Raw genomic sequence first — 25,411 nt, forward strand, 5'->3', positions numbered from 1 at the left:
TCATTTTTCACTCTTTGGAACCATTAAATAAGCCAAATGAAATCCTGAGAAAATGATCCGTAGGATTAATCGAGAGAGTACTAAGTAAATGCCCTGCGTGCCCCTCCATCGTGTCCATGTAAGAACAGCAATCTCACTAATAGATAACACTACGTAAGCTTTTTAATTTGGGTGTACTAGCCCTTTGAATTTTGCACTTTTGTGCCCGAGTACAGCCCACATACAGAAACTCTCCAGAGCAGATGTGCTGACACACCACATCAGGAACACAGAGGTGTTACTAATAATTTAAACAGAGCTACTGCCTCAGTTTCAGCTTTTCAATGCTCGCTCACTCACTGCAGACTTAAAACATGGAATAAAAATAAATAAATTTTTAAAAAAAAGGCAGTTGTTTTAGTGGTGTTTGAATCTGTGGGAGTGGAGAGGAGCAGGTGTGGATAGAGTCCAGTAAAGCTAACAAAGATTTTTACAGAATCAAGAGAAGACCCAAACTCAGACTGCTCCTTTAAATTAATAATAACTGATGAGCTGCCAGGTGTGCTGTATGTGTGTCAGTCTCTGCGGGCAGAGGCCCGTTGCCCTGCAGTCACTGGTGTTTATGCAGATGTTGAACTGAAAACACCTGCCTGAGAGTCTGAGGGTCACCGCGGAGGCTGCGGTGTGCTATGAAGTTTCAGCCCACAGACTGCAGCGGCAGCTTCATAAACCACGTTACTCAGTTGATCGTTTAGCCTTTTCAAATGTCAAATAAAGTCTGACGCGGCTGTTATTAAGAGCGAAGACATTTACATGACTTACAAGGAAAGCTAATGGTTCACCTCAAGAAAAAGACCAAAAAAAAAAAAACTGTGTGTCTGAAACGAAGCGTTTGAGCGGTGGATAAAGAGAGCCGAGTGGGTGAAGGAAGAGGAGAAGGTGCTGGGCCTGAAGGGCAGGAAGACTGAACTCAGCATGAACAGCACAGCAGTAGAAACACTAAACTCTTATTGACAGGCTACATATTATTTACATATATATGCTGTAGACAGGCCAGACTTAGAAAAGCATTTATACACAAGGAATTAAATAAAGTGACTAAAAAGCACTGCAGTCCTGCTTCTATGCACCTAACACTGTTAGAAATTCAGTCATTAAACAAACAGCAGTGTCGCCATTAGTACGTGGCTATTAAATAATGAGACTAACTGACTTACGTAAACCCAGTGCTGCTATATAACAGCCACACTGACGAGCAAAAAGCAGCACCGAGGGGTCAAACCCCCGAATGAAGACAAACCCAGAACAGAGAAAAACAACTTTAAACGCAAACGGTGATGTTGTTTGTCTTGAAGGGAGCAGCTCTGTTGTTTCTGCACAACATGAAGTGACGCTCTTAACAGTTATTTCATTAACTTCTGCCATGGTCCTATAATAAAGACATTCAGGAAACTCTAAGAAAAAAAAACAAGTGTTTGTTTTCAGTTCATGCATAACAAATAGTTTCTACTCTACAGCTGTGTGTAACTAGCATGTGTGTCCTCTCCAGCCATTATTGCATCGTTATTATGGCGTGAAGCTGGCGCCCTTCTGCGCTCACCTGTCAGCAGGTAGACTCATGTCATCAGACAGGAGCTGCTCTCCTGGAAGAAGTAAGGAGGAAAAACACGCCAATCTGTGTGTTACTCATAACACTATTACAACACAAAATCAGCATCTGAACAGGAGACAAAAAGTACCAGGAAATTCCCAAACATCTGACTATTAAATTATTTTAGCTATCAGTAATCCACAAATATACAGATGAGGGAAAAAAACAAAACAAAAACTGCCAGGGTCGAAATCATTAGTCTCTCTGATGATGTGCATCCTTTTTGCTGGATAACAGTCTGCTGTCTCACACACCACCCCTGTGGGATCCCACTCACCTCATCCAGTTGCTCTCATGTTTTAAAAAAAGTAATAAAAAGAAGTGGTACTAATACTCATCAAATATAGTCGCCCCCCAAAATCTGCGGGGATTACGTTCCAAGAGCACCAGCGAACTGTGAAAACTGTGGATTTTGGATGTGGTCAAAGAAAATGCCTATAAATGCCTTTAAAATAGTTTAAACCCTAAATATGCATTTGGGCAGCATCATAGAGCTTTAAGAAGAACAAAATGAAAAACACAAGAAAACTGAGCAAAACACTCGAGATGGCTACAGGTGGTAAACTGATGATGCAGGAATGCTGGACTCCATCTGCCAGAGACGCAGTAAGGAGAAATGAATAACACCCCTGGACTGGCTACCTTTAAACCTCCTGCTTCTGAATACAGGGGTGGTACACCATCCCAATCTGCCTTCTCCTTAAAAAAAAAAAAAAAAAGAATAAATAAATAAAAAATAGTAAAGGATGTGCAAGGCTGTACATGAACGATTATTATTTAGAGTCTAAGGAAAAGTCTGCGAACGACTGAAGCTGCGAACTCTGTACATGACTGTACATGTATACTATACACGCACATACCAAAAAAGCGCTAGAGCAGAAAGAGAGGGAGGAGTATGTAGAGATGATAACCACCAAAGAAAAAAGGGAAACATTAACAGATTCTGCAGAATCTGAACAATGATTTTAGTATCTACATCATGCACCTTGGCTCTGCCTCATTTCATGATGTGTGTGCTGGTTACCTGTGCAGGGTGGAGTGTGGTTGTCGTAGCGAGAGTTGTTGCTCTGCAGGGCCTCGTCCTCAGTGTCGCTGTCGCTGCTTGTAGCCGTCACCAGGACAGATGCCGGCTGATCTGCAGACGAGACGAGAAAGAATGAGACTGTTACACGTGTGCAGAACTCTTTAAGTTCCAACTTCTCAGGCACGCTCATAATTCAGTGTTACAGAATTCTTATTGCGGGAGTATAGGGTGTCTGGCCCATTGCTACGGGCCATTCGATCCCTATACAACTGCTGCAAGAGCTTGGTTCGCATTGCTGGCAATAAGTCGGACTCGTTCCCAGTGGGTGATGGGCTCCGCCAGGGCTGCCCTTTGTCACCGATTCTGTTCATCATTTTTATGGACAGGATTTCTAGGCGCAGCCAAGTAGCGAAGGGCTTTCACTTCGGTGGCCTCAGAATCTCATCTCTGCTTTTCGCGGATGATGTGGTTCTGTTGGCTTCATCGGGTGAGGGCCTCCAACTCGCACTAGAACAGTTCGCAGCAGAGTGTGAAGCAGCGGGAATGAGGATCAGCACCTCCAAATCGGAGGCCATGGTTCTCAGCCGGAAAAAGGGTGGAGTGCCCACTCCGGGTCGGGGATGAGTTCCTGCCCCAAGTGGAGGAGTTCAAGTATCTCGGGGTCTTGTTCGCGAGTGATGGGAGAAGGGAGCCGGAGATCGACAGACGGATTGGTGCGGCGGCTGCAGTGATGCGGATGCCGCACCGGTCCGTCGTGGTGAAGAGGGAGCTGAGTGTAAAAGCGAAGCTCTCAATTTACCCGTCGATCTACGTCCCTACCCTCACCTATGGCCACGAGCTGTGGGTAGTGACCAAAAGAACGAGATCACGGATACAAGCGGCAGAAATGAGCTTCCTCCGAAGGGTGGCTGGCCTCTCCCTTAGAAATAGGGTGAGAAGTTCGGCCATCCGGGAGGGGCTCAGAGTAGAGCAGCTGCTGCTCCACATCAAAAGGAGCCACGTGGGGTGGTTCGGGCATCTGACAAGGATGCCTCCTGGGCGCCTCATGGGGTTGGTGTTCCGGGCATGTCCCACCAGGAGGAGGCTCCGGGGCAGACCCAGGACACGCTGGAGAGATTATATCTCTCGGCTGGCCTGGGAACGCCTTGGTGTTCCCCCGGATAAGCTGGAGGAGGTGGCTGGGGAGAGGGAGGTCTGGGCTTCTCTGCTTAGGCTGCTGCCCCCGCGACCCGGCCTCGGATAAAGCGGATGAAGATGGATGGATGGAGAATTCTTATTGAATTGATGGATTTCACAGACCATCAGTCAGAATAGGGGAATGATTCCTTTTTTAAAGTATGCTGAGTGCCAGATGTTCTTTTTTAATTAAAGAAAGTATCATCAAGCTTCAATTTTGCAAACTTGTACCAAGACTAAATTAGACTGACTGACGGGGACACGGCCTTGTAGCATGACGCACAAAACCCTGCCTGGTATACAGAGAGCCAATCCAAATCATCAAACACAATCACTCCTGAGGCTCACAGTTAGAAGGTGAACCAACCTTCACATGACAGCAGCTGTGCAGACGGCACCTCCGGCAAGGACTGATGGGAGTTTCCTGAGCTCTCAGATTCACAGTCCAACGCAGCTGCCCTGCAGCGGGAAGAAATGAAAGACATATGGGACCCTGGCGTTCCATTACACGGCTGTCTCTTGCAGATATAATTTTTCTTGTGCGTGAGGAGTCTCTGGGTCGTACCCCAGGCTCCTGCTGCCACAGTTCTTGCTTGAAGCCATGTAGCTCGATGCTGCCAAGGTGAAGATGTCTTCCCTGGACCCCGAGGCCCCGTATAGCTGTTGCTCCATCGTATATTGCTGCTTAGAGGTGGAGGGCTGCTCTGATGCGGTGCTGAGAGACACCAGGGGTCCCTGGAGGCTGTCAGCCTTCAGCACTCCTGGAATGAAGACAAAAGCCAAGTCACGTGATGGAAAAGTGGGAATGTGCTAAGAAAAGATAAAACAGGGAGCTGAGTGGGTGTGACCATAAAGTAATATTGTGTATTATTTTTCTAAAAAAAAAGCCCTGCTGGCGAATCCCAGAACCCATCAGTCATTAAACTGCAAATCAAATCTGGAAGCACTGAAGACACTGTCATAATAAGTTTCCTTAGAGCCTGAATAAAAGAAGCACTAGCGTAAGCATCGTCTTGAGGAGTGTGCAGAAATCTCTAAGTTCGACCTTTTTCGGCATGGCTTGCTCGTGATTCATTAAAATCAGAAGAGTTTATCTTCTTTGGAGCATGAAAAGTGTTTCTTGGGAATCAACGTCAAAGATCGTGGGACGTTCAGTTTGAAAATTCCACTATGAATAAGTTATAAATGCCTCTGCAATGAAGCAGGATTTTGTCTCATCCAGGTTCATCCTGGGTTTTCTGTACCACGGAGGAGGTTCACACTTCTTATCAGGGTATATCAGCTTGGTAACTTAAACTGCGAGCATAATTAGAGATCAACAGATATGAAATCACCGCCTGCTGATTAATTCCTTGGAAAACAGCATCACCATTCCTGGAAAAACCCTCGGACCACTGTGTGCAGACAGTAATATCTAATTTCTTTCCATTTCCCTGATGATCAGCAAGAAATACAAATTCTCGGAGACAATTTTATTGTTTCATTATTTTTCTGTTGGCTGTGAATAATTTTTATTGTTCTACAAGCAGAGCACTTCTTTGTATTTGTTGACCTTACATCCAGTGTGCATGCAAAACCAACTTAAAAATTTATTTAATAAAATAATTAATCTTCGGTATCTTTACACATATTTACATAGTTGGCGCACTTTCTTTCCAAGCTTCAAATAAGTTCAATTTCATTAACATAGTAGCTCTTTTATTCAGAGCTGTATGTATTAAATTAATGTAGAGTGATTGGTTATCTCACATCGCTGACTCATCTGGAGCAGCTGTGTTACTTTTATTCTGTATTATGGCTTTACTTGCTGATACACTTAACAGTGTGATTGTTCAGATGCTAGCAACGCCAACCATTTTTACGTAAACGTTCATACGCAGATCAGGAAACCCTGGGATAACTAAAAAAGTTCATAACCAGCTTTGTGTAACCACTCATCGTGATCGCCAGTGTTGGGGTAAGTGAATCCCTTCATACTGCAGGTTTAGGAGAGTGTATAATGTCTTTGGATATCTATTTATTTTGATCAGATGGTGGCGCTACAGAATGTTCAGTGGATAATAAAAACCACTGTGATTTGCTGCCTTAACTTTATACCTCGTGAAAACCCTACTAGCAGTAACCCTTGTTTCCCTTTTCTGAACCAAACAGTGTCTGCTTATAGAACAAAATGACTGGGTTTACTGCAGGTGGTCTCCGCCTATACAGTTACCCCTGAAAAAAAAACAAACTATTCTAATGGTCATTAAACTAGGTCATTATTAATATATACTGAGGTGTCAAAACTAATCATTATGGGTACAGGGGAGGTCATCACATATTGTCTGTATTGGGAAGAGAGTTACGATGATTTTTTTTCCCCAAATGAAAAACCTCATTTAAAACCCTTTAAGGGGTTTTTTTGTTACCATGATATTCAGAGTGTCTTAAAGGTGAACTAACTGCAGGCCACACCATAATACTGATATGAAAAGTTTTAAAAGCTCAACCTCTTAAACCACAATATATAATTTATGATGATTACATGACTCATAAAGGGGAGATCATGAACTGCACGTCTGAAGGCTAATCTAATAAAGTCACCTATAAAAGTCAGGAATCAGATTTTTTTTTTTAAATTCTTATAAAAGAAAAGTGTTACTGTTTTTGTGTCGATGTTAAAACATAAAAGCAACTAAAGAATCACAAACTATTTTAAGTCTTAATGAAGCAGTACAGGGGAGAGTAAATATAAAAATCAACTGCAGAAACTTCAGGATCCATCAGGTGGATACTTGACTGAGTAAAGTGCACTCAAGCAGTCAAGCTCTGCACCCTAAATTTTCAGCACAATCACTGTTGATTCTCTAAAACAAAATCAAAAAAATAAATAAATCAACCCTTCTCTATCCATATTTTGTCTAAACAGTTGTAAATGTTCACCTGAAGTGACGAAGTAACAAACAAATGATCACCTGACTCTGCCGTTTGTCTTTATTGCACTTTAAAGATCAGTGTTTCGGTTTTACAACATCTACTGTTCACGTCATTCTCACAGATTTGAATTCGGTTTTTTAGGACAATGTTACACCTTGGCTGTGATTTTATGCAGGTTTAAAGGAGAATAAAAAACAAACAAACAACAACAACAACAACAACAACAACAAGAATACACTTACCCTCTGCTCCTCCCATCCCATCTTTAGGATGCAGGCTGAGCTCCAGAGCAGCTTCTGCTCCCCTCAGGTCTTTTTCCATCTCCTCTGGACTCCTCCTCTTCACAACCAGAGAGCTGCTGTCCAGGACAGGAGACAGAGACTTCCTGGCTGCACACAGAACACAGACACACAAATGTAATAATAATAATAATAATAATAATAATAATAATGATAAAAACCATATTGATTGTGCCAGCAGAAGTCCCGTGAGCCTTGTTATCTGGAGTTTAATCTAAAGATAGTGAGGCAGGCCTTCCTGGCTTAGTGTAATAGGGGAATATGGAAAGTAAACTAATCCATCTCTTCCTAAGACTGTGCCAAAACAAAAACAGCATAATCTGTCCTGACAGAATAGAATCTCAAAAAGTCCAAAATTTCTCTGGGCACATTTTTCCAATGAAAAATTAGCCTGAATATCATCCACTGATGTTTCCCAGAGCTAGCAGGCAATATTACAAGTTTTATGCAATGATTAGGGTTTAAAAGAGTTTATTTCCCTTATAAGCTATAAATAAAGCTACAAATGATGTAAGGTTAGTTGGATCCAAAGAAGCAGCAAATATTGACTTTCAATGTTGTAATTAAATGGTAAATGGCCTGTATTTGTATAGGGCTTTACTTAGTCCCTAAGGACCCCAAAGCGCTTTACACTACATTCAGTCATCCACCCAGTCACACACACATTCACACACTGGTGATGGCAAGCTACATTGTAGCCACAGCTGCCCTGGGGCGCACTGACAGAGGCGAGGCTGCCGGATACTAGCGCCACCGGGCCGTCTGACCAATTCCCAAAAGACACAGAAAAAAAAGAAACTGAGGCTATGCCAACCTGTCAACTTGCTTCAGTCTCAGCAAGAGCATGTTAACCTGTTAGGTTTTAGCTTAGTGGATTCTGAGAGTATACGTATATCTGAGAATATAATGTAAACATCCTGTTCAAAAACAGTAAAATTTAGACCATGTAACATGTAACATATTGGAATCATATAAACACTTGGCAATAAATGAGTAATAAAAAATACTGGTGGCTCCCAGTGCTGTCCCTTAGCCTTGTAGTAGATACACTTGTGGTAAAATCCTATGTCGCCTTGTTCTAATGTCATTGCATTCAGAATATTTTCAGAAAACTTGACCTCTGACCTTGAGGTTAAAGTCGCCAGGCTTTGAAGTTGTCTGAGATTTTTAGTAGATGTACCTGTGGTATCAATATTTGAAAATATTAGGCGACTTCCTTCTTGAGTTATCACGTTCACAAACTCGGGTGTCCACACCGCCCACCCAGCCCACAGCAATAGCTCATCAGCCTTTTGCAGCTGATGGGTAAAAACGATATGTGTCAATTTAATATTTTGCAGTATTTTATGTTTCTGACCAAGTCCGCTTAAAAATGCTGGCCATCTGTAGTGCATTAATCTGCACTCTGCAGGCGAGTGCGATTTTTGCGACACTCGAGTATAACTTGGAAAATATTAGCTTATAACCAACTGCTGTTGTTGTTTAGCCAATTCATACTACTTCGCATGTGGCCGCTTTCTAAAAAGATACATAAAACCTGATTAGGTAGAACGGCAATGTCCAACTTGTCACTGTTTTCAAGATTGCAGGGCAACATGGTGGATTTTTACAGTGATGAACAGCTATACCTATTCAATAGATTTACTGTTCAAAAGCTAAAGAAAAAAATATCTGTAGGTCATCATGTACATTTTCTGTGATCTCCCAGCACAGATACGATGCTCTCTCTCTGTTATGTTCATTTGCTTTTGCAAAGCACCCCCCCAAAAATTTTTTTTAAACAAAAGTATTCGGGACAGCCCTACATATGAGTACCCTTGACAACTGACAGTGTGGCAACCCACACAGATTGTCCTCTCTATTCCGGTTTGCACATTTGCTGTGTACTTTGTCCACCAGAATAACATGCCATGCAAAAAGAAGCAGCATAGTTTTCACACAGCTCTTCATTTCTACAATGTTTTTTTCTTTTCAAAAAGAATTCAATAAATTCATTTCCTCAGGCAGAGATTGAGATAATCAAACGGACCAACTGTAGCGTGGGTAACCAGATAACTCAGATTCCCTGTTTGGTTGAAACTGTCACTGTTTACACATTAACACTGAACGGCTTGCAACAGCAGTCCTCACCGGGGCGGCAGGGTCTGGCTCGAGTCGCAGCTGCTCTCCCCACCAGGTCAAGCTCGCTGGGTTTATGACAAGCTGCCATCTCTGAATCGCCGTGATGAGACGGGAGCTCTTCAGCACCGAAGGCCCCAGATGGGCCAGGCCTGGGCTCCGCTGACCCCCGCACCTCCAGCACTTGACTCTTGACATCGGCCATCTTGCTGCGGACCTCAGCCATCTGAGCCTTGAGGCGGATGAGGACCCCCGAGTCCGGAGCTGATCGTCGCACCACCTGCGGACGCCGCTCTCGTTCCTTCCTCGAGTGAGGATGAGCTGACGACACAAGAAACAAGTTAGAGAAGCAGATAAGGTGAAGCTCCAAATATACAGCTTAAAACTATGTTTGGGGCTATGGTCGCAAGCTGCATGGTGGTTCGGGGACCAATCAGAAGCTTCCCTGTTGGTACTGAGAAAAAGTTAAACATCAAATGTACCTAAAGTCTTTTCACAAACTGCATGGCAGTTATGCTAAGTTCGGTTTAAATTCTCCAGATACTCAGGAAAACACTTCAATACTTCCTTTATTACCTCCTTTAGCAGAGGATAGCGTCCTATAACTCACAACAAGTGGTGCAGATCACATAAATGTTAATTAACAGTCTGTTTCCTATTTCACGTAATAAACTGCTGAACTAAAGGTCTCAATGTGGCAAACATCTTATTTTACTTTATATTGTTTTTTTAATGACCTGTAAAAGTACGTAAGATGAGATTTTTGTAGTCCTTCAGATCACTGTCGTTTCAGACTTAATAACATCAGCTGTTACAAGGTGAGAGGGTAGTTTGTTGCCCTAAAAACTGTTTTTCTCTTTCCACCTTTCTTCAACGCTTTTAATCGAACAGGTCAAGAGAAAGTGGTTACAAAAGGATGCTGGTGGTAATGGTTTTGACCAATTTTTAAAGAAAAAAAAAAAAATCCACAACAAATTAGCTCCAATGTTTCTCCTAGCAGAGGTGCTGGGACAATATTAGTCCCAAGAAAACTGATTTTGGTCTTTTTCTTTGTTCTTTTCACAAAATTCTTGGCGTTCGCTGCACCCTTCTTTCTGATTCCTGTAAGTTTAATTTTCCCACCCTGAAAATGAAAAGTTTGGTCTAATGTATTTCTTCTCCATAGAAAGCAGCAAAACCGATTCATATCGAAAGCAAGTTCAAATCCATCAAAAGAGAAAAAGGATGAGACTGATAAGAATCAGCATGAGGCTCTCTGGTAATCTTGTGCAAACACAGCGTTTATCCCCAAAGCCTACAGAACATCCTACATGTGTTTTCTATACTTAAATATGTTGAAACCAGTGCTGTTTACATGCTAACCTGTGACCTTACAAAGTGTTTTTTATTTTGAGGAACTCCTGTGTCAGAGTTTGAGTAATGACTCCCAGTTTAGTGGGACTGATATTTTGTTAGCGTGCCTACAGACCTTGGCTGTGGAGGAGAGACACCGGAGGCCGAGGCTGAAGACCCCACAGGGATTCCACGCTGCTGCGCTCCTTCAGATCCAGCAGCTGGATCAGGATGACCGGGTCGATCTCCAGGAGGCTGTTACCACCTGGCCCAACAGCACCGGTGGCGGCAGCAGCAGCAGCGGAAGCTCCACTGCCACTAGTACTACGACCGGCAGCAGCTGCAGCACTACGGTGTAATGATCGCACACTGGAGTTGGAACCGCCTGCAGATCAGACACAAAAACAGGGTTTATATGGTTCATGTGTGGCTGTGCTTAAATTAAAAGAGGAATAAGGGGTTATTTAAGTGATTATTGCTCCATTTCTCCTTCCAAATATTCATGTTTATGTGTTATTTGAGCGGTTTCTTTATGTTGGAGATCTGGTGCTCTTCATTGTTACTATAGGTAACTAAAACTAAACTAAAAGGCATTGTGAAAAACCTTTCAGTTAACTGAAATAAAAACTTGATTCAAAAGTAAACGTCTATAGGATATATTGTGTCCTTAAGTTTTTAATATGGTTAAATTTGCCAACAAAAAGCCTGAGGAGGTTTTAGCTGTCTGAACTTCTTAAATTTTTTAAAATACTTTTTTTCCCCCTTTTTTCTTTTTTTAATCTTTAGACCTACTGAATCTGGGATTCAAGTTTAAGTGAAGCTCAACAGAAACACTGATCTGGTTTCAAGCAGCAGTGAGACATGTTATTATCTGTACAGCCCACATGAGTTTCTGACTGGCCAGTTTCCAGCTGCTGGGAGAGAAAATTCTCTAAAGGTTTTCCAGACAAAGAAACCTGCATCAAAAACAGAGTTACAAAACAGGCTGGAGTCTCTCGCTGAATTGTAACCTAATCATAAAAAAATAAAAATTACTCCAATGTGGGATGTAAACAATATGCAGCAAAGATATGTTCAACTCTGACATCTAACACCCCCTCCCCACACATGTACACACACGGACACCAAGTGCTTCTATATCGGCAGGCTGCGAGGGGCATGGTGCACCAACACTGACTCATCCTCTTCATGCCTTTCAACACCAACACAGTCAAACACGCCTGAAGGAGCCGCTTTGAGGTCCACCATCATATTGCTGTGATCTGCCTCTACAGTTGTCAAACAACACAAATAGATTCCTAAAATTCTCAAACAGAGGCTGACTTTTATTTGCCTCAACTGAGGAGACAACAGGGCCTTTATTTGAGAAAGGACAATAAATATTTGATGGTTACACTCCGTAAATGGAGGGAATTGTTCAGTAAACCCACTGGGCTTTTGTAGCAACTTTTAGATGAACATTTTTGTCATGAAAATAATCAGATTTAACGGTTTAACTGTCCTACTGAGTTACAATGAGAACAAACACCATATTTTATTTAAATAACTGAAACATATTCATTTATACTATTAACCACAAGTTACAGCCCTCTAAGAAGAACTCAAGCATTTAGAAATCTTTTTTTTTCCTTTTTTAAAATCATGCTTTCATGTAATATGAATTAAGACTGGCTAAATTGCACTTGTATTTTGATTTAAGAGCTTCCATTTGATATTTCTAAGTAAGAAATAGAGGTTTATAATCAACTTTAATGTGTGAAAATGTCCTTATTTAGAACATCTGCTGTAAATGTACAACATTACACCTTGAGTAATGTGCATATTTAATATTACTTTAAATTGTGTTCTGCTTTATAGTCATTCATTATTGATTTCTCCTCCTGCTGATTTATACTTAAGAACAAATTAATGAAAGCTTATTTCAGGACACAATTTGCAGGGGTAAAAAAATAAACAGTTCTTTGTTGTTCAGCAGCATAAATCATGTGTTCACAAATCATGGTTCTAAGTTTGTTTCTGTTTGCATAGGTTAAATAATCCTTCAAGAACATAACGATAAAACTGACATCTGACATTTTTAACACTGCTGTGTGTTAAAAAAACAAAACAAAAACATGTCAGCTGTGGGAAACTCAAATCAAACAGTTTTATGAATGTTTTAAATTATACCCGTGGCTCCAGCCAAGTCATCAGGAAGCTCTCCTTCTTCTGTGTCCAGGTTGCCGATGAAGTCGACATCATTCTCCCCGGACCTGTGAAAATATTTCTGTTAGTATCCATTTCTTCGGCTTACCAAAGAAACCAAAGCCTTCATTATCAAATTACCACCAAGCACATTTTTTGTAGAAAGTTTCACAATAAAGCCATTTGTGCTCACATTGTCTCCTCGTCTATGTCATTCTCCTCAGTGTTGCTGGTGGCTGTGGAGCTCCCTGAAGTGCTGCTGCCATCCAGAGGGTTCACCTCCTCTTCTGTCAGACAGTCCACCTCCAGGTCACCGTCTGACAGCTCCTGGACAACAGAGGAGCCAGGCAATTAATGAGCTGTATCTCGTACAGGAAGACGCTGGATCCCAAAACCTCCAGCTCTTATTCATTTGATTTTTAATTAAAATTCAATGAAATGCCCCATAAAAAGAAAATTTTAACACCAATAAATTAATAGCTTAATAAATAAAATACCTAAATAATACTAGATAATTAGTAGTTTTTGACATAGTCATAACACCTCCAGTGAAAACATGATGCCCATCACCTAAGAAAACCTGTATAAGCTCAGCTATGCACAGACACCCTCTCGAATAAGAAAACATTAAGAAGCAATCAGCTGTTTTTTCAAAGTCAAGCAGTATTTTCCATCCTCACATTAGAGTCATCGTGTTGCGTCCTCTCTTCTTCTTCTCCTTTCTTATTATTGCTCAAAGTGGTCTGAATCTCATCATCACTCTTCACCGAGCGAGGGTCTCTTTCAGAGGTCGTGGTGCCCGCAGCAAGCCTCAGGTCAGGAGGCGAGGAGCTGCGTGAGGTCTGACGGCGAAATAGCTCGATAGCGAGCCTCTGGAATCAGAAATACAGAGATTCGGGGAATATTATTTCGCTCAAAATAAACAGACACTTAATTATGGAAGCAACTCCAACTAGATGAGTCAGAGTGACTCAGAGACTTTGGCATCTTTGAAAACTTTGGAATCTGTTTACTCTAAAACAATGGCTGACGAGAGTCAGTGAATCCTAAATTCAACAAATAGTAAAAAAACAAAACATGCCTATAAATACAGAACACAAACACGGACAGACAGAGTACCTCTTTGAGATTGTTGATCTGCTGGATGTAGCCACTCTGGGCCGACTCCAGCTGGCTGATGTACCAGTACTGATCTCGGCACTTCTGGAAAAAGGTAGGTGAGCGAACCTGATAGCTGAGCAAAGAAAACCAATGATACTCAGTCACACTGGGATAAAAGATCTCCAACTCAACCTGATTCTACATGATTAGAATTGGGCGTGCGTGTTCTCACCGGAGGACCAGTGTGTCTGTCTGCATGTTCAGGTATCCCTCACTGGCTAGAAGATCAAGCCTGAAGAAGCGGTTGTAGCCCCAGCATTCACCGACCTCAAAGTCAGAGGCAAACTCCCGAATTATGTTCTTTGTGGGGTCACTGGAGGCCTGATGGACCATCTCCACACGGTACTCATATCTACGCATATCAAAGAGCATATCAACACACAGGAAATGCAGCAAAAGCAGAACTCATCCGGGACTTTTGAGGATGTATTTCTTTAAAGAACTAAAAGACAGTGAACGGATATTTAACACACCAAACTAGAAGTGATTAGTTTTTCAAGCCACAAGTATTATTGAGTCCAAGTAGGATCACCTGATTTTGGTATTAATCGGCTAAAAATGACAAAATTTGATGCAATTTTCTCGTTAAATATTCAATCAGGGGTTCCCCTGTTGCTCCCCTGGTTGAAGCGGTAACACGTCTTTAAAACATGAAAGAAAAAGTATTATCTCCTCACTGATGCCAAACTCATTTTTCAAATATCCTATATCATGTAATGTAGTGGTTTTTGTTATACTGTGCATCTATTAGGACCAGATTTTCATTTCATTTTAAAACAATCTTGACGGTTTTATGAAAAACACTGGCTGCATTATAACTGAACATTTTTAATCTATGTGTCTTCCTGCATGTTAACTGTAAATTATTCAAATTGGACTTGAAAATAAATCTTTTACGCAAGTCAATTTAGCCCCAGGCTTGACTGTAAAAAAAATAAATAAAAAATTGTCACAGAAAGAAAACAGAGCAGAGGAGGAATTTATTGAAAGAGCAGTCAATGTACAACAAAATATTACATACTTTGATGTTTCGGGAAGTCCTGCAGACAGTTCGAGGAACACAGACAGATAGTTTCCACGAACCACACCGTTACCGTCCTGCAGAAACATGTGCTGCTTTAGCAAAGACAACGTGATTTCTGTCTAAATTACTACAGTCACAATAACCAATCGATGTCAGCTAGAACTGCAGCCAGGTTTTAAAAGGCATACATCAACTCACTGGGTAGACTTTGAGTCTCCAGCAGAGGCCAGAGATCTGCAGGGGAGGGCTGTAGACCGGGTCAGCCCGCTGCCTCAGGGTGCTACAAACAAACATATATCAAACGAGCTGAAACCCTATCAGGATGTTTTGATAGATTTCCCATTTGAAGCTTTTAACTGGTTATTTTTACTCTGACTCATTTTATTTTGCATTTATATTTGAGTTTAACTTGTAACATTGTAATAGTGTGTAAAGAGATTTTAATCTCAAGGAACTTAGTTAAATAAAGGCTAAATAAATTTTTAAAAAGTACCTTACATTTTTCCATAGTTTATAAAATCCTCAACAAAATTTAAGGATGGTGTTTGAAGATAGGAAGAAGCTGACAGTATGTCAGAGTGAGAGTTCCTTGTTTGTCTTCTCTATGACCAAATGCAGCCTCAGAGATGATTTACCTGAAGTTGACTAGAACAAAAGTGCTGGAGTCATAGGCAGGAACCAGCTCACTGAAAGCACAAAGAGGAAAGATGACTGCACATAAAAGCACAATAATTAACCTGTAGTTTACAGTCACTGTCAGGTTATTTCCTTTAGTATTATGAGCCATAAAATTTAATCGATTGATTAAAAAAAAACAAAAAAAAAACAAATGGGAATCTCCTGCCACATAACATTTATTATTGATGATAATTTTTGTTATCCCTAGTAGCTAAGGCATTTCGTTGCATCCTCCCTGGACCGTGAAAAGCGTCTGGTGTTGCAGCTGAGGATATTACCTAGTGAAGTCTGGAGGGACGGGCGTGGTGACGAAAGACTGCATGGGTTTCCGGTGGACCTGCTGGAACATGAGGAGGATCTCTGGGCTCTTTGAGATCAGTTCGCTCTTACTGCAGGAGTGAAGCTGTTCAGCATACACACAATTCAGGAAAATCATCTCGTTACTGCCAGCAAGCAGCTGAACAATCGATGATGTGTTGATTTTTGCTCAGAAAAAATAAACAGTTAACTGAAATTCAACTAAATGTTTTACTTAATTCAGTAACAAAAGAAGCAAAGTCAGAATATAAAAGTTCATTTCTTAAAACAAAAAACAGTCTCCCACCTGACCCCCTCAAAATCTGATTCTTTTGTAAAAAAAATAAATTGTAATTGTAATTCAGTAAAATGTTACATTTATGCTATGAATATCTATGAAAAATAGTAAAGTGCAACTTTTTTGGAGTCATTTTACAAAATAACTTCAAGATGGTAAATGAGATGACCCATCCCTCAACGCTGCCAGTATTTCTGTATTTAATGTGCTGTAATATTTTCTGGCTGCTACTCTTAGTGCAGAAAAGCTCATGATTCATCACATCACATTGTAAGAAACAATCGTGCAAATGCAACATGCCTGCTCGCCCGATTTGTCGTGCAACATGCTCTGCTACTCAATAATGAATAAAAGAAGTTCCCACAGTGTAAAATAAAGCACTTACAGTGAATTCTCACCAGCTCTGCAGCCATTACATCATACTTTTGGTTTTATAACTTGCAGATGTATTGTTTGGATAGACCTCAAATTAGTCGTTTCCTTTTTAAAAACAGTTAACAGCACAGTTGAAACTTTTAAAATATTGCACCAGACACTTGCTATAAGAGAGGATTTAAAATATACCTTGACCTTAAAGACTGGAATAGTGTTGAATCAATGAGACAGCATGTATTGCTGTATTGTGTGTGGGGTTTCTCAGCTTTAATATTACACAACTAACAATATGCAGTAGGAAAAAAATGAATGGAGGCTTTGATCTGCTGCAGACGACCAACCTGATGCTCCACCTCCTGCAGCAAAGACTCCAGCAGCTCCGTCTCCTGGGTCAAGGACGTCTTCTGGCCTGATGGGGAGGAACGCAGTTCTATTTTCAGTACTCTTGTGCTGAATGTCAGCCCTGATGGAAGCTGCTGAGTGAGAGTGTGTGGGAGTGCAGGTTGTGTATGTGGGCGCCAAGTGCACGGATCCACTCAGTCCAGATAAATATTTCATATGTATATTACCCGCAGCTATAAAGGGCGCCTCTCACTGCTTTCAGTGGGGAGTCATGCATGTTTTGTTGGGTGAAGGTCTCGACCTTTAGACAAATTTAAAGCCAGTCTTGCAACAACAAGAAAACTAAACACTGCCATATGTCTTTAACCTGTTAAAATGATGCTTATTCTATTGGGAATGCATAACCAGGTGGCGACAGAACTGGGATTAATTTATTTAACTGCTGAATATTAATTAATGACTACAGTTAGTAAGGGTGACCCTAACGTACCATTCTCTTCAGATAACTCTAAATATGTTTTTTCAGCAGTTTCATCTCTTATTTTTTGCAAAATACTGCTGAATGCTCCTTAATTCATGTTTAATGATATTTTAATGGTAAAAAGATTTTATGTCACCCCGTCAGCAAAACATTCATTTTTTTAAAAATACTCCTGGCTCTGTATGATAGCCGAAATCTGGTCATCTCAGACATGCAGTTCTGTCTGTGAGTGCCCAAGCCCCACCCGCCTGCTTTTCAGCCAATCGGAAGACAATTGTTTGACCTTGTTCTAAACAGAGTTTGAACCATCTAATGGGCTGCAGGACATTTTTTTGAACAGTTAATCGTGCAAAGCTACTCTGGTGAAGTCAAAAAAATGCAGGTGAAAATGAGAATAATGTGTCCTCTCCTGCAGCCTAAAAGCCAGTCATTCAATTCAGCTTACCAGAGTTCTTTCAGTATTTTTACATAAAAGTAGGCAAGGTGTTCAGACATGGAAATAATGAGCTTGAAAGTGGTCAAAAATGTTTTTAAAATAAGATTTGAGGTCAGCTCTTTTTCAGATAAAAGCAATGCACTGAAATGATGTGTAATTAATTAAATTGAAGGTTAAAATGTATATAAAAAGCTAAAAAAAGAAAAAAAAAACATTTATCTGGACATCTGCTTTTGACAGTGAGTGTGTGCACAGTGTGAGTCCTACCCATGAGGGTGATGAGCTTATTCTTGAGCTGGTTATCCAGACGAGCGATCATCATTTCCACGGCGTTACGTATCTCTCGGACCCTCTCGTCTTTTGCACCCCTAACTGCCTCAACGTTCCTCTCCTGAACCATCAAACAAAACACACAAACACACTGTGTTAAATATGCGTTCACTGTGTCAACTTCACTGACAAGCTTTTATTAAAACAACAGTGCCATCTGCTGGATGTCAGCAATACAGCACGCCCATACTGTAGGCTGCGGATTTGATATCATTTTGAAGTCTAATCCTGTGTGTTGATTAGGACTGTTGTTCAATTCAATTCAATTTTATCTATATAGCGCCAAATCACAACAAAAGTTGCCTCAAGGCGCTTTATAATGTACAGTAGATACTTTATTGTTGTGGTCGCTATATCACAATGTCACATCTATCGTTGGATGTGAAGCATAGGAAATTGGGGGTAACAAAATAATTCAACTTATATGATTTATCAAGATGATATTTCATTTTCGAATGGAAGTATAATCACAATATACCTAGAGCTAAAATTTGACCACTATGATAATCTGGGATATGGAATTCAGATTAATGCAGTCCAAAGTTTTTGGTCTAACAGACAAACATGAAGGTATCCCGAGGCTATAGAAGCATCCTAAAAACTCTCAGGATACATCATTCAGTAGACACACAAACCAACAAAGTCAGGCACAATCACAGAAAGCATTTAGCCTTTTAAACAGGAGAGTGAGCTCATCCTCTCGCAGGACGTATTATATTCAAACAAAAAGCAAAAGCAGACTCCACAGACACTGAAACTGAACACAAGCTATGACGCAAACAGACTGAGTGTTTTTGCCTTGTAACTGACTTGCACTTATTTCAGCATTTATGGGCATTTTAATTTATTGTGTTATAGTTTATTATTATCTATTCTTTGTTTCACCTTTCGTCTCACTCTGTCCATCATGTCAGGTGACACGATACGTGTGAAGAAGCAGTTAGAGAGTGGATGCTTTCATAAGAGAGATAGAGAGACAGGCAGTCTTCATACAACTCATCTATGTGTATCTTTCAGGAGTATCATGATAACAGTTCCCTGAGTTCACTGCTGTTTGCTTTAATGTCACTGCTCAAATTGAGAAGGCCAGAGTGACCCTCAGGTGCTCCTGAATCCCACCACCGAACTACAATAATGTAGCAGTGTAATCACACAAATAATGACCAAGAAACACTGCAAAGTGCTTTGTCGGGACATTTCATGCTGTACCCAGTTGACATTAATAACCTGAAACTTTAAAGTGGGCCTCAGAGGTCCTAAGTTAAAACAATTTCCACAGGCTCTTTGACTTAAGCTTTCCTCTACAAGTGGGTCATTAATTGGGCTCTATGGATTATGGAGCTGATTTTATTTCTTTGTGCAAAACAAAAATGCTAGTTATTTTTTATATTAATGTCAGAAAATAAAAACATTTATGCATTTTCTGCATCAAAAAATGAATGTGTATAAATTCCTATGGCAGACAGTGTAACACATTGGCTTATCATAACAGTGGCATGTAAGATACAGCAATACATATAAAACCTATTCCTTCAGCAGAGAATCTAAACTCTACTTAAAGCAGCATAACTCATCGTGGTAATCTAGACCAGCGGTCCCCAACCTTTTTTGCGCCACAGACCATTTTATGCCCGACAATATTTTCACGGACCGGCCTTTAAGGTGTCGCGGATAAATACAACAAAATAAAACTAGTACCGGTACCGAAAAAAAGAAGATTTATTCATAACACACGTGAAATGACCCAGGAAGACCGAGTTAACGATAAAAACGATAACAAAATAACGCTGAAACCCGATAAAAACCCTGAAAACCACACATTTCACACCTGAGCCTCAACTCTCGCGGCCCAGCACCAAACGACTCACGGACCGGTACCGGTCCGAGGCCCGGGGGTTGGGGACCGCTGATCTAGACAGCTAAGAAAGGACACCTTTGTAATACTGAAAACTGAGTTTGCCTCAAGATAACTCGCCAACCCATTAATAATTCTTCATAGTTGAGGGAGAGAACATCCCTCAAGTCCCATGAATGTCAAGAAGAATTCAAATATGTACTAGGATATGAATCTGCAGTTAAAAAGATTTACTGAAGAGGTGAAGGTGAAAAGTGATGAGTGCACGAAACAGAAGGAGTTTGATCTGACAGGACAGTAAATATCAAACTATTGAGCATTTGTTGTTCATAAGAGAAAAAGCAGTCCTCACCACTTCCTGCACCAGACTGATGAGCTCCATGAGGCGGCGGCGCAGCTTGGCAACCTCCTCCTTCACCTTGGTCACATGCTGCTCATAAATCTCCACCAGGGGCTTAAAGGTGTGGCCGCCGTGCTGGAAGCAACCAAAACAGCAAAATTCACCGGACGCCATCTGACTTTTATGTAGCGGAAAACTCATTAATGAGAGCGTTTCTGACTTTGCCAACTATTATATAAGTGAAGCATTACCATGCCTCCCCACAGGGCACACTGGTGACAGATGCATTTCTTACAGGTCCAACAGAAAACACTCAGCTTCTCGTGATGGTTCTCACATCTGCAGAGCAACAAGACAACCACTGTTTGTTTCCCACAACTGTACCAAATTTGATTGTTATTCTCTGAGTTGAGCATCACAGAGCATGTATAAGTAACCCCAACCAAAAAAAAAAAAAAAAACCAAAACCCTGACAAATATAAAACAATGGTGACACAGAATGAACAAAACTTCTTAAAATAACTTTTCATAGTTCTGGCATTAAGATTTGATTTATGAAGAGAAATTTAAGGAAGACAGGGATATAAAAATGACAAGAACACTTTCAACTCAGAAAACAGGACTGGGACTGAAAGACACTTGTCAAGAACTCACTTGTCTTTATCGTTGTCCTCATGCTTGGTGAGGCTGCAAAGCTGCAGGGTGTCCAGCTGCTGGGTGACCTCCTCCGCCCAGCGACAGTTGACAAGCTCCCTCAGCTGAAGTGGAGCCCTGTACAAAAGAATGCACACACATATTTTAATAACTGCATAGCTATTCTAACATTATGAAGCAGATCAGAAAGTTATCTTGAGGCTTTTTGTCTGTTTCGCTACGTTTCATCAGTTTTATTGGTGTTCTCCTTGCCCATAGGATATACTAAAGACATAATATGCTTATGTCTTGCTGAATTAACTCACATCGAATTCATATGTATTCCACGCTGTTACATTGTGAGTTGTATAGCTCTTACACACTGTTTTTAGTCATTACTCTGGTCTTACCAGGTACCTTATGAGTTCAAACAAAATTCACATGGACCATGAATTATTCCACCAAATGTGATTAGTTATATGAAGTAGATGTGTGTTAGCAGGTGCTTACCGACAGTGTGGACACTGTGCTCTCTGCTCCGTCAGCCATCGCTGTTACACAGGAGAGATTTCAGCTTAAATACAAGCAGCACAAACAGTCTGCCAAAGATTCATGATTCAGGACATTTTATATTTTTTTCTTATTTGTACATTCCTTATAAAGACCAAGAAAAACTAAACTACACAAACTGATCCTACTGAGTGTGAGGATAAGCAAAGACTGACTCATGTGAATCATCGGCATCACACTGCTGCACTGTTGACCAAATATTATTGAAAGGGAACAGTAACAACTGTGGTTACTGTTGGTGGTTATTAACTTGATAAGTCATCTCAGTATTTATCAATGTAGCTATAAAACATGAAAGAAGTAGCGGTGGCAGCACGTGACCGATCCCAAAACCAGTCACCATCAAATTTTACAAAGATAAAAATAACATGTATAAAAAACACGAAGATCTTACACACATAACGGTGGGCTGAAAGACACACAGGTGTGCTGGACAGTGTGTAGTTTATTATTTTTTAAAAAGTGCTGTCTGAATGTTTGTGTGTTCTTTAAGGGTTTGGATAGTAAGACTGGAAAAGCTCTACATAAATCCCAACTGTGTGATTTAACAGACTTATCTGTCTCATCGCTTTATCATTAATGGCTCAATCACATTAGAGTAAAAATAGGACATCAACCTCATTTCAAGTTGGAAAAAAAAAAAAAAAAAAACAGCCTAATGCCTGGTGACTTCCATTATTTTATTTATTTATTCCCCACATTCAGTGATTGATTTCAAGTAGTTGCATGAAAACAGTTGGTTGCCCAGAGGCTGAGCGTGAAACACCCTCAACCAGCAGGTGACCACTTTTAATCACAAGGTGGCTGCACAGTTTGGCTGCTTGGAGGCAACCTCTCAAATAATTGTGGTTTAAGTCTGATTCTATGATCACTCACGGACAGGTTGGCGAAGTTTTGCAAAATCTGCTGTCTATAAAAACGGACTAGCAACATGCTGCAAGCAATCTGAGTCAGTCTGCGCTAATAAGCATTTGCAACATGTGTTTCTGTAACAGGGGACTCGACAAAAATTGTTGGCAACTGGTTGCATTTGGTTTATATTCCTCTATAAAACCAAGGTTGTCAAGTACGTATGTTGTTTTGTGGCCCTTGTCTTTGAAACAACTATTAGAAAAGCAACAAGACTGTACGTTCATTGCACATAGTCGCAGTAATTTTGGTCACATCACAAAATTGATTAGATAAAAACTAAGATACTTGTAAAAACTGAATGCAGAGTTGTGGAGTGAGGAGAACATTTTCTGATCGCTGCTATGTCTAAACAGACTCACTCGTATACAGCTGAAGCAGCAGAGTTTGGAGCAATGTGGACAGAGGCGAGCATCCCTCAGTTTCTCCATGCAAATGAAGCATCGAAACACCTCAGCAATGCTCTGCACAGGGACAGAAGAACGTTTTAAACCGACTACAGCCACAGAACTCAAGACCACAGATTATGAAGATTAAACCATGCACATTACATGAATTTGGTAAGTAATACACTATACAATACAATATTTAATGTAATACATCATAGCAGTCTAACAGTGAAACTGACCTCAACACTTTGCTCATCCATTTCAGCCAGTTTGATGTTCTGGGCCTCACAGACAAGTCAAACAAGTATTCTAAAAAAGAAAAACAGTATAAGGATATATCAATAAACAAACTGTGCTTTAGTTGGACAGTTGAAAGTAGGCACCTGACATTTGAGATCAAGGTTTGCAGGATTTGAAACCTCACAAGCATTTCAGAAGGTTTACAGATGTGATGTAGAAACTTGATGGCTTTACTGCAAGCACACTGAGAATGGACCCCTAATTTTTGCTTTAATTACTTACATTTCTTAAATAAAACATCACTGTATAGAAATAGTTTTTTAATACAATTTAGTAATTTTAAGTATTACTAAAACAAATAATATTACTTTTTAAAATAAATACATCACTTAATTGTTAAGTTTAAATCTATACTCACAAGCCACTTCATTATTACCCCCATTCAACTGGTAGTTAACACAAATATCTAATCAGCCAAACACACAGCATCAACTCAGTACATTTAGGCATGTAGACATGGACAAGACGGCCTGAGGAAGTTCAAACCGAGCATCAGAATGTGGAATAAAGGAGATTTAAGTGACTCTGAAGCATAGCTGTTGGTGCCAAATGGGACCTATGACTGCATAACACGTTGAACCTTGAAGCAGAAGATCAGATGACCACACCGAGGACCACTATTGACAGCCAAGAACACGAAAATGAGGTTCACCAAAACTAAACAGGACAACAGAAGATTGTTGAATTTAGTGTGAAAAATTGGTGCTATAAAGATGTGGGGGACATTTTTTTTGGCACACTTTGGATCCGTCATACTATGTGAACGTCTTTTAAACACCACACTTAGTATTGTTGCTGACTATGTTCTAAAAGGTGCTTCTAATGAGCTAATGTGCCATGTGAAAAAGGTCAAATCCCCTCAAACCCGTTTCTTGACCATGACAACAAGTACTCAAATGTCATTTACAGTAATCAGTCCAGTACAGTACCTTTGGGATGTGATGGAACAGGCGATTCACATCATACATGTGCAAATGAAACACCTGCAGCTGTGTGATGCCATCATGTCACTATGGACAAAATCAAAGGAACGTTTCCAGCTATTTATGCCACAAAGAATTAATGCACTGCTGAGGGCACAAGGGGGTCAAACCTGGTACTAGGAAGGTGTAATGTAGCTGGTGAGTGCATATGGTCCGGCATGTCTGGAGCCTTTTTTGCAACTTTAAAAAGCAATTTACTCAAATGCTTAATAAAGAGAAAGTAGCATAAGTTGTATTTATTTATTTTTATTATCATTTAATTATTTCTTGTGAAAGCAAAAATGGCACATCTTTTACTTTGACATATCGTATATTAAATGGGGTTTGGAAGGTCTGGCCACATAAAAATCCAGGAATGTGCGGTAGTAAACAGCAGTTTTTTTCAGGTATTTTTTTAATATTATTATTTTTTTTATTTAATATCCGAGTAAATGGGGAAAACGATCAAAATTGTCACCCCTGCAGCTCTAATCGATACTCAAGAGTTGCACGTGGTGAAGATGAATGTAAACCTCAGTAACATCAGTGCAACTGTGTCTGTAGAGCACAACACAAACAGCGGGCTCGCCTACATTAGCAACAACATGACAGTTGTTGTGAACGGCAGCCTGCAATCTGTGCCAGAGGCCCAGCATCAGCAGACACAAAACCAGTCCGGCAGCAGCTATAGATGGAAGGAAGATATACCCTGACAGCAGCATATAGCAGGATAGCCTGAATACAAAAACATATATAAGTGCGTGTATGTATATTTATATATCTAGAAAGAGAGAGAGAGCTTTCATAGCTAGCTTGCTCGCATTAGCAGGGTCGTTCACTCACCTAGACGGAGAATCGGCTCTGTCCACCCCGCCAGATAAACAAACCACGGCTAACGGCTACATTATAATATATTACAACACCTCCGTCGCGTAAAGCACCGCAAAAAAATAAAAAAGACTAAAGTGCTACTCAGATTTAGCTGCGACAAAATAGACCTCACACTGTGCCGCACCAAGGATGGTATACAGCTGCCTTTCTACCTAAGCTGAAGATGTAACAGTGGTTGGTGAGAGGCTGTTTGTCCCCTAGCAATAACCAATCGAATGGCTTTTTTTCTTCTTCTATTAATTTTATGTGTTTGCAAGTGACAGAAAGTCTGTGGGGCTTTGCCGCCCCCAAATGGAAAGTTTGGGAAAGTACAGCGTAAACCTAAGGCAGGGCAAAGCACAAAGTGTACACTGTATATCGTAAACTGTATCGTATACTATATATAACTGTCTAATATATATATATTAGTATATTAATAATATATACTAATATGAATGTATATATATATATATATATATATA

The 25,411-nt window shown here is 40.5% G+C and overlaps 1 protein-coding gene across 2 annotated transcripts; it reads right to left on the reverse strand.

Annotated features, from left to right (window-relative positions):
- Nucleotides 1-967: 967 nt before the first annotated feature.
- trim37 (tripartite motif containing 37) lies at nucleotides 968-25,164 on the reverse strand. Of its 2 annotated transcripts, XM_086309372.1 has the most exons (26): nucleotides 24,903-25,164; nucleotides 23,037-23,106; nucleotides 22,771-22,872; nucleotides 21,440-21,480; nucleotides 20,951-21,067; nucleotides 20,548-20,635; nucleotides 20,309-20,431; nucleotides 18,039-18,162; nucleotides 16,854-16,921; nucleotides 15,821-15,945; nucleotides 15,500-15,550; nucleotides 15,063-15,144; nucleotides 14,862-14,938; nucleotides 14,013-14,192; nucleotides 13,799-13,913; nucleotides 13,360-13,551; nucleotides 12,873-13,006; nucleotides 12,665-12,747; nucleotides 10,632-10,880; nucleotides 9,176-9,484; nucleotides 6,989-7,135; nucleotides 4,396-4,591; nucleotides 4,198-4,289; nucleotides 2,655-2,765; nucleotides 1,580-1,622; nucleotides 968-1,433 (listed from the first exon to the last, which is right to left on the reverse strand). In XM_086309372.1, exons 2-26 carry the CDS (start codon nucleotides 23,055-23,057, stop codon nucleotides 1,424-1,426), a joined length of 2,880 nt encoding a protein of 959 aa, XP_086165498.1. In that variant the 5' UTR covers nucleotides 23,058-23,106; nucleotides 24,903-25,164; the 3' UTR covers nucleotides 968-1,423. The 2 variants fall into 2 exon arrangements, with proteins under 2 accessions (XP_086165498.1, XP_086165499.1); XM_086309373.1 differs by having other exon boundaries at nucleotides 968-1,622.
- Between the last annotated feature and the right edge of the window lie 247 nt (nucleotides 25,165-25,411).

The sequence above is a fragment of the Aulonocara sp. 'chitande type north' Nkhata Bay genome, linkage group LG10, assembly GCF_057382095.1.
Source record: "Aulonocara sp. 'chitande type north' Nkhata Bay isolate Kocher_YH1m ecotype deep benthic linkage group LG10, A_spYH_male_GT1.1, whole genome shotgun sequence".
Classification (NCBI taxonomy): domain Eukaryota; kingdom Metazoa; phylum Chordata; class Actinopteri; order Cichliformes; family Cichlidae; genus Aulonocara; species Aulonocara sp. 'chitande type north' Nkhata Bay.

Bases quoted from the DNA above. Each gene is read 5' to 3' on its own strand.
- trim37 (XM_086309372.1), bottom strand. From the start codon at position 23,057: ATGGATGAGCAAAGTGTTGAG. The intron at 22,873-23,036 runs GTCAGTTTCACT...GTCCCTGTGCAG, and splicing joins TGGATGAGCAAAGTGTTGAG to AGCATTGCTGAGGTGTTTCG. The intron at 4,592-6,988 runs GTAAGTGTATTC...TCTTCATTCCAG, and splicing joins TGGGATGGGAGGAGCAGAGG to GAGTGCTGAAGGCTGACAGC.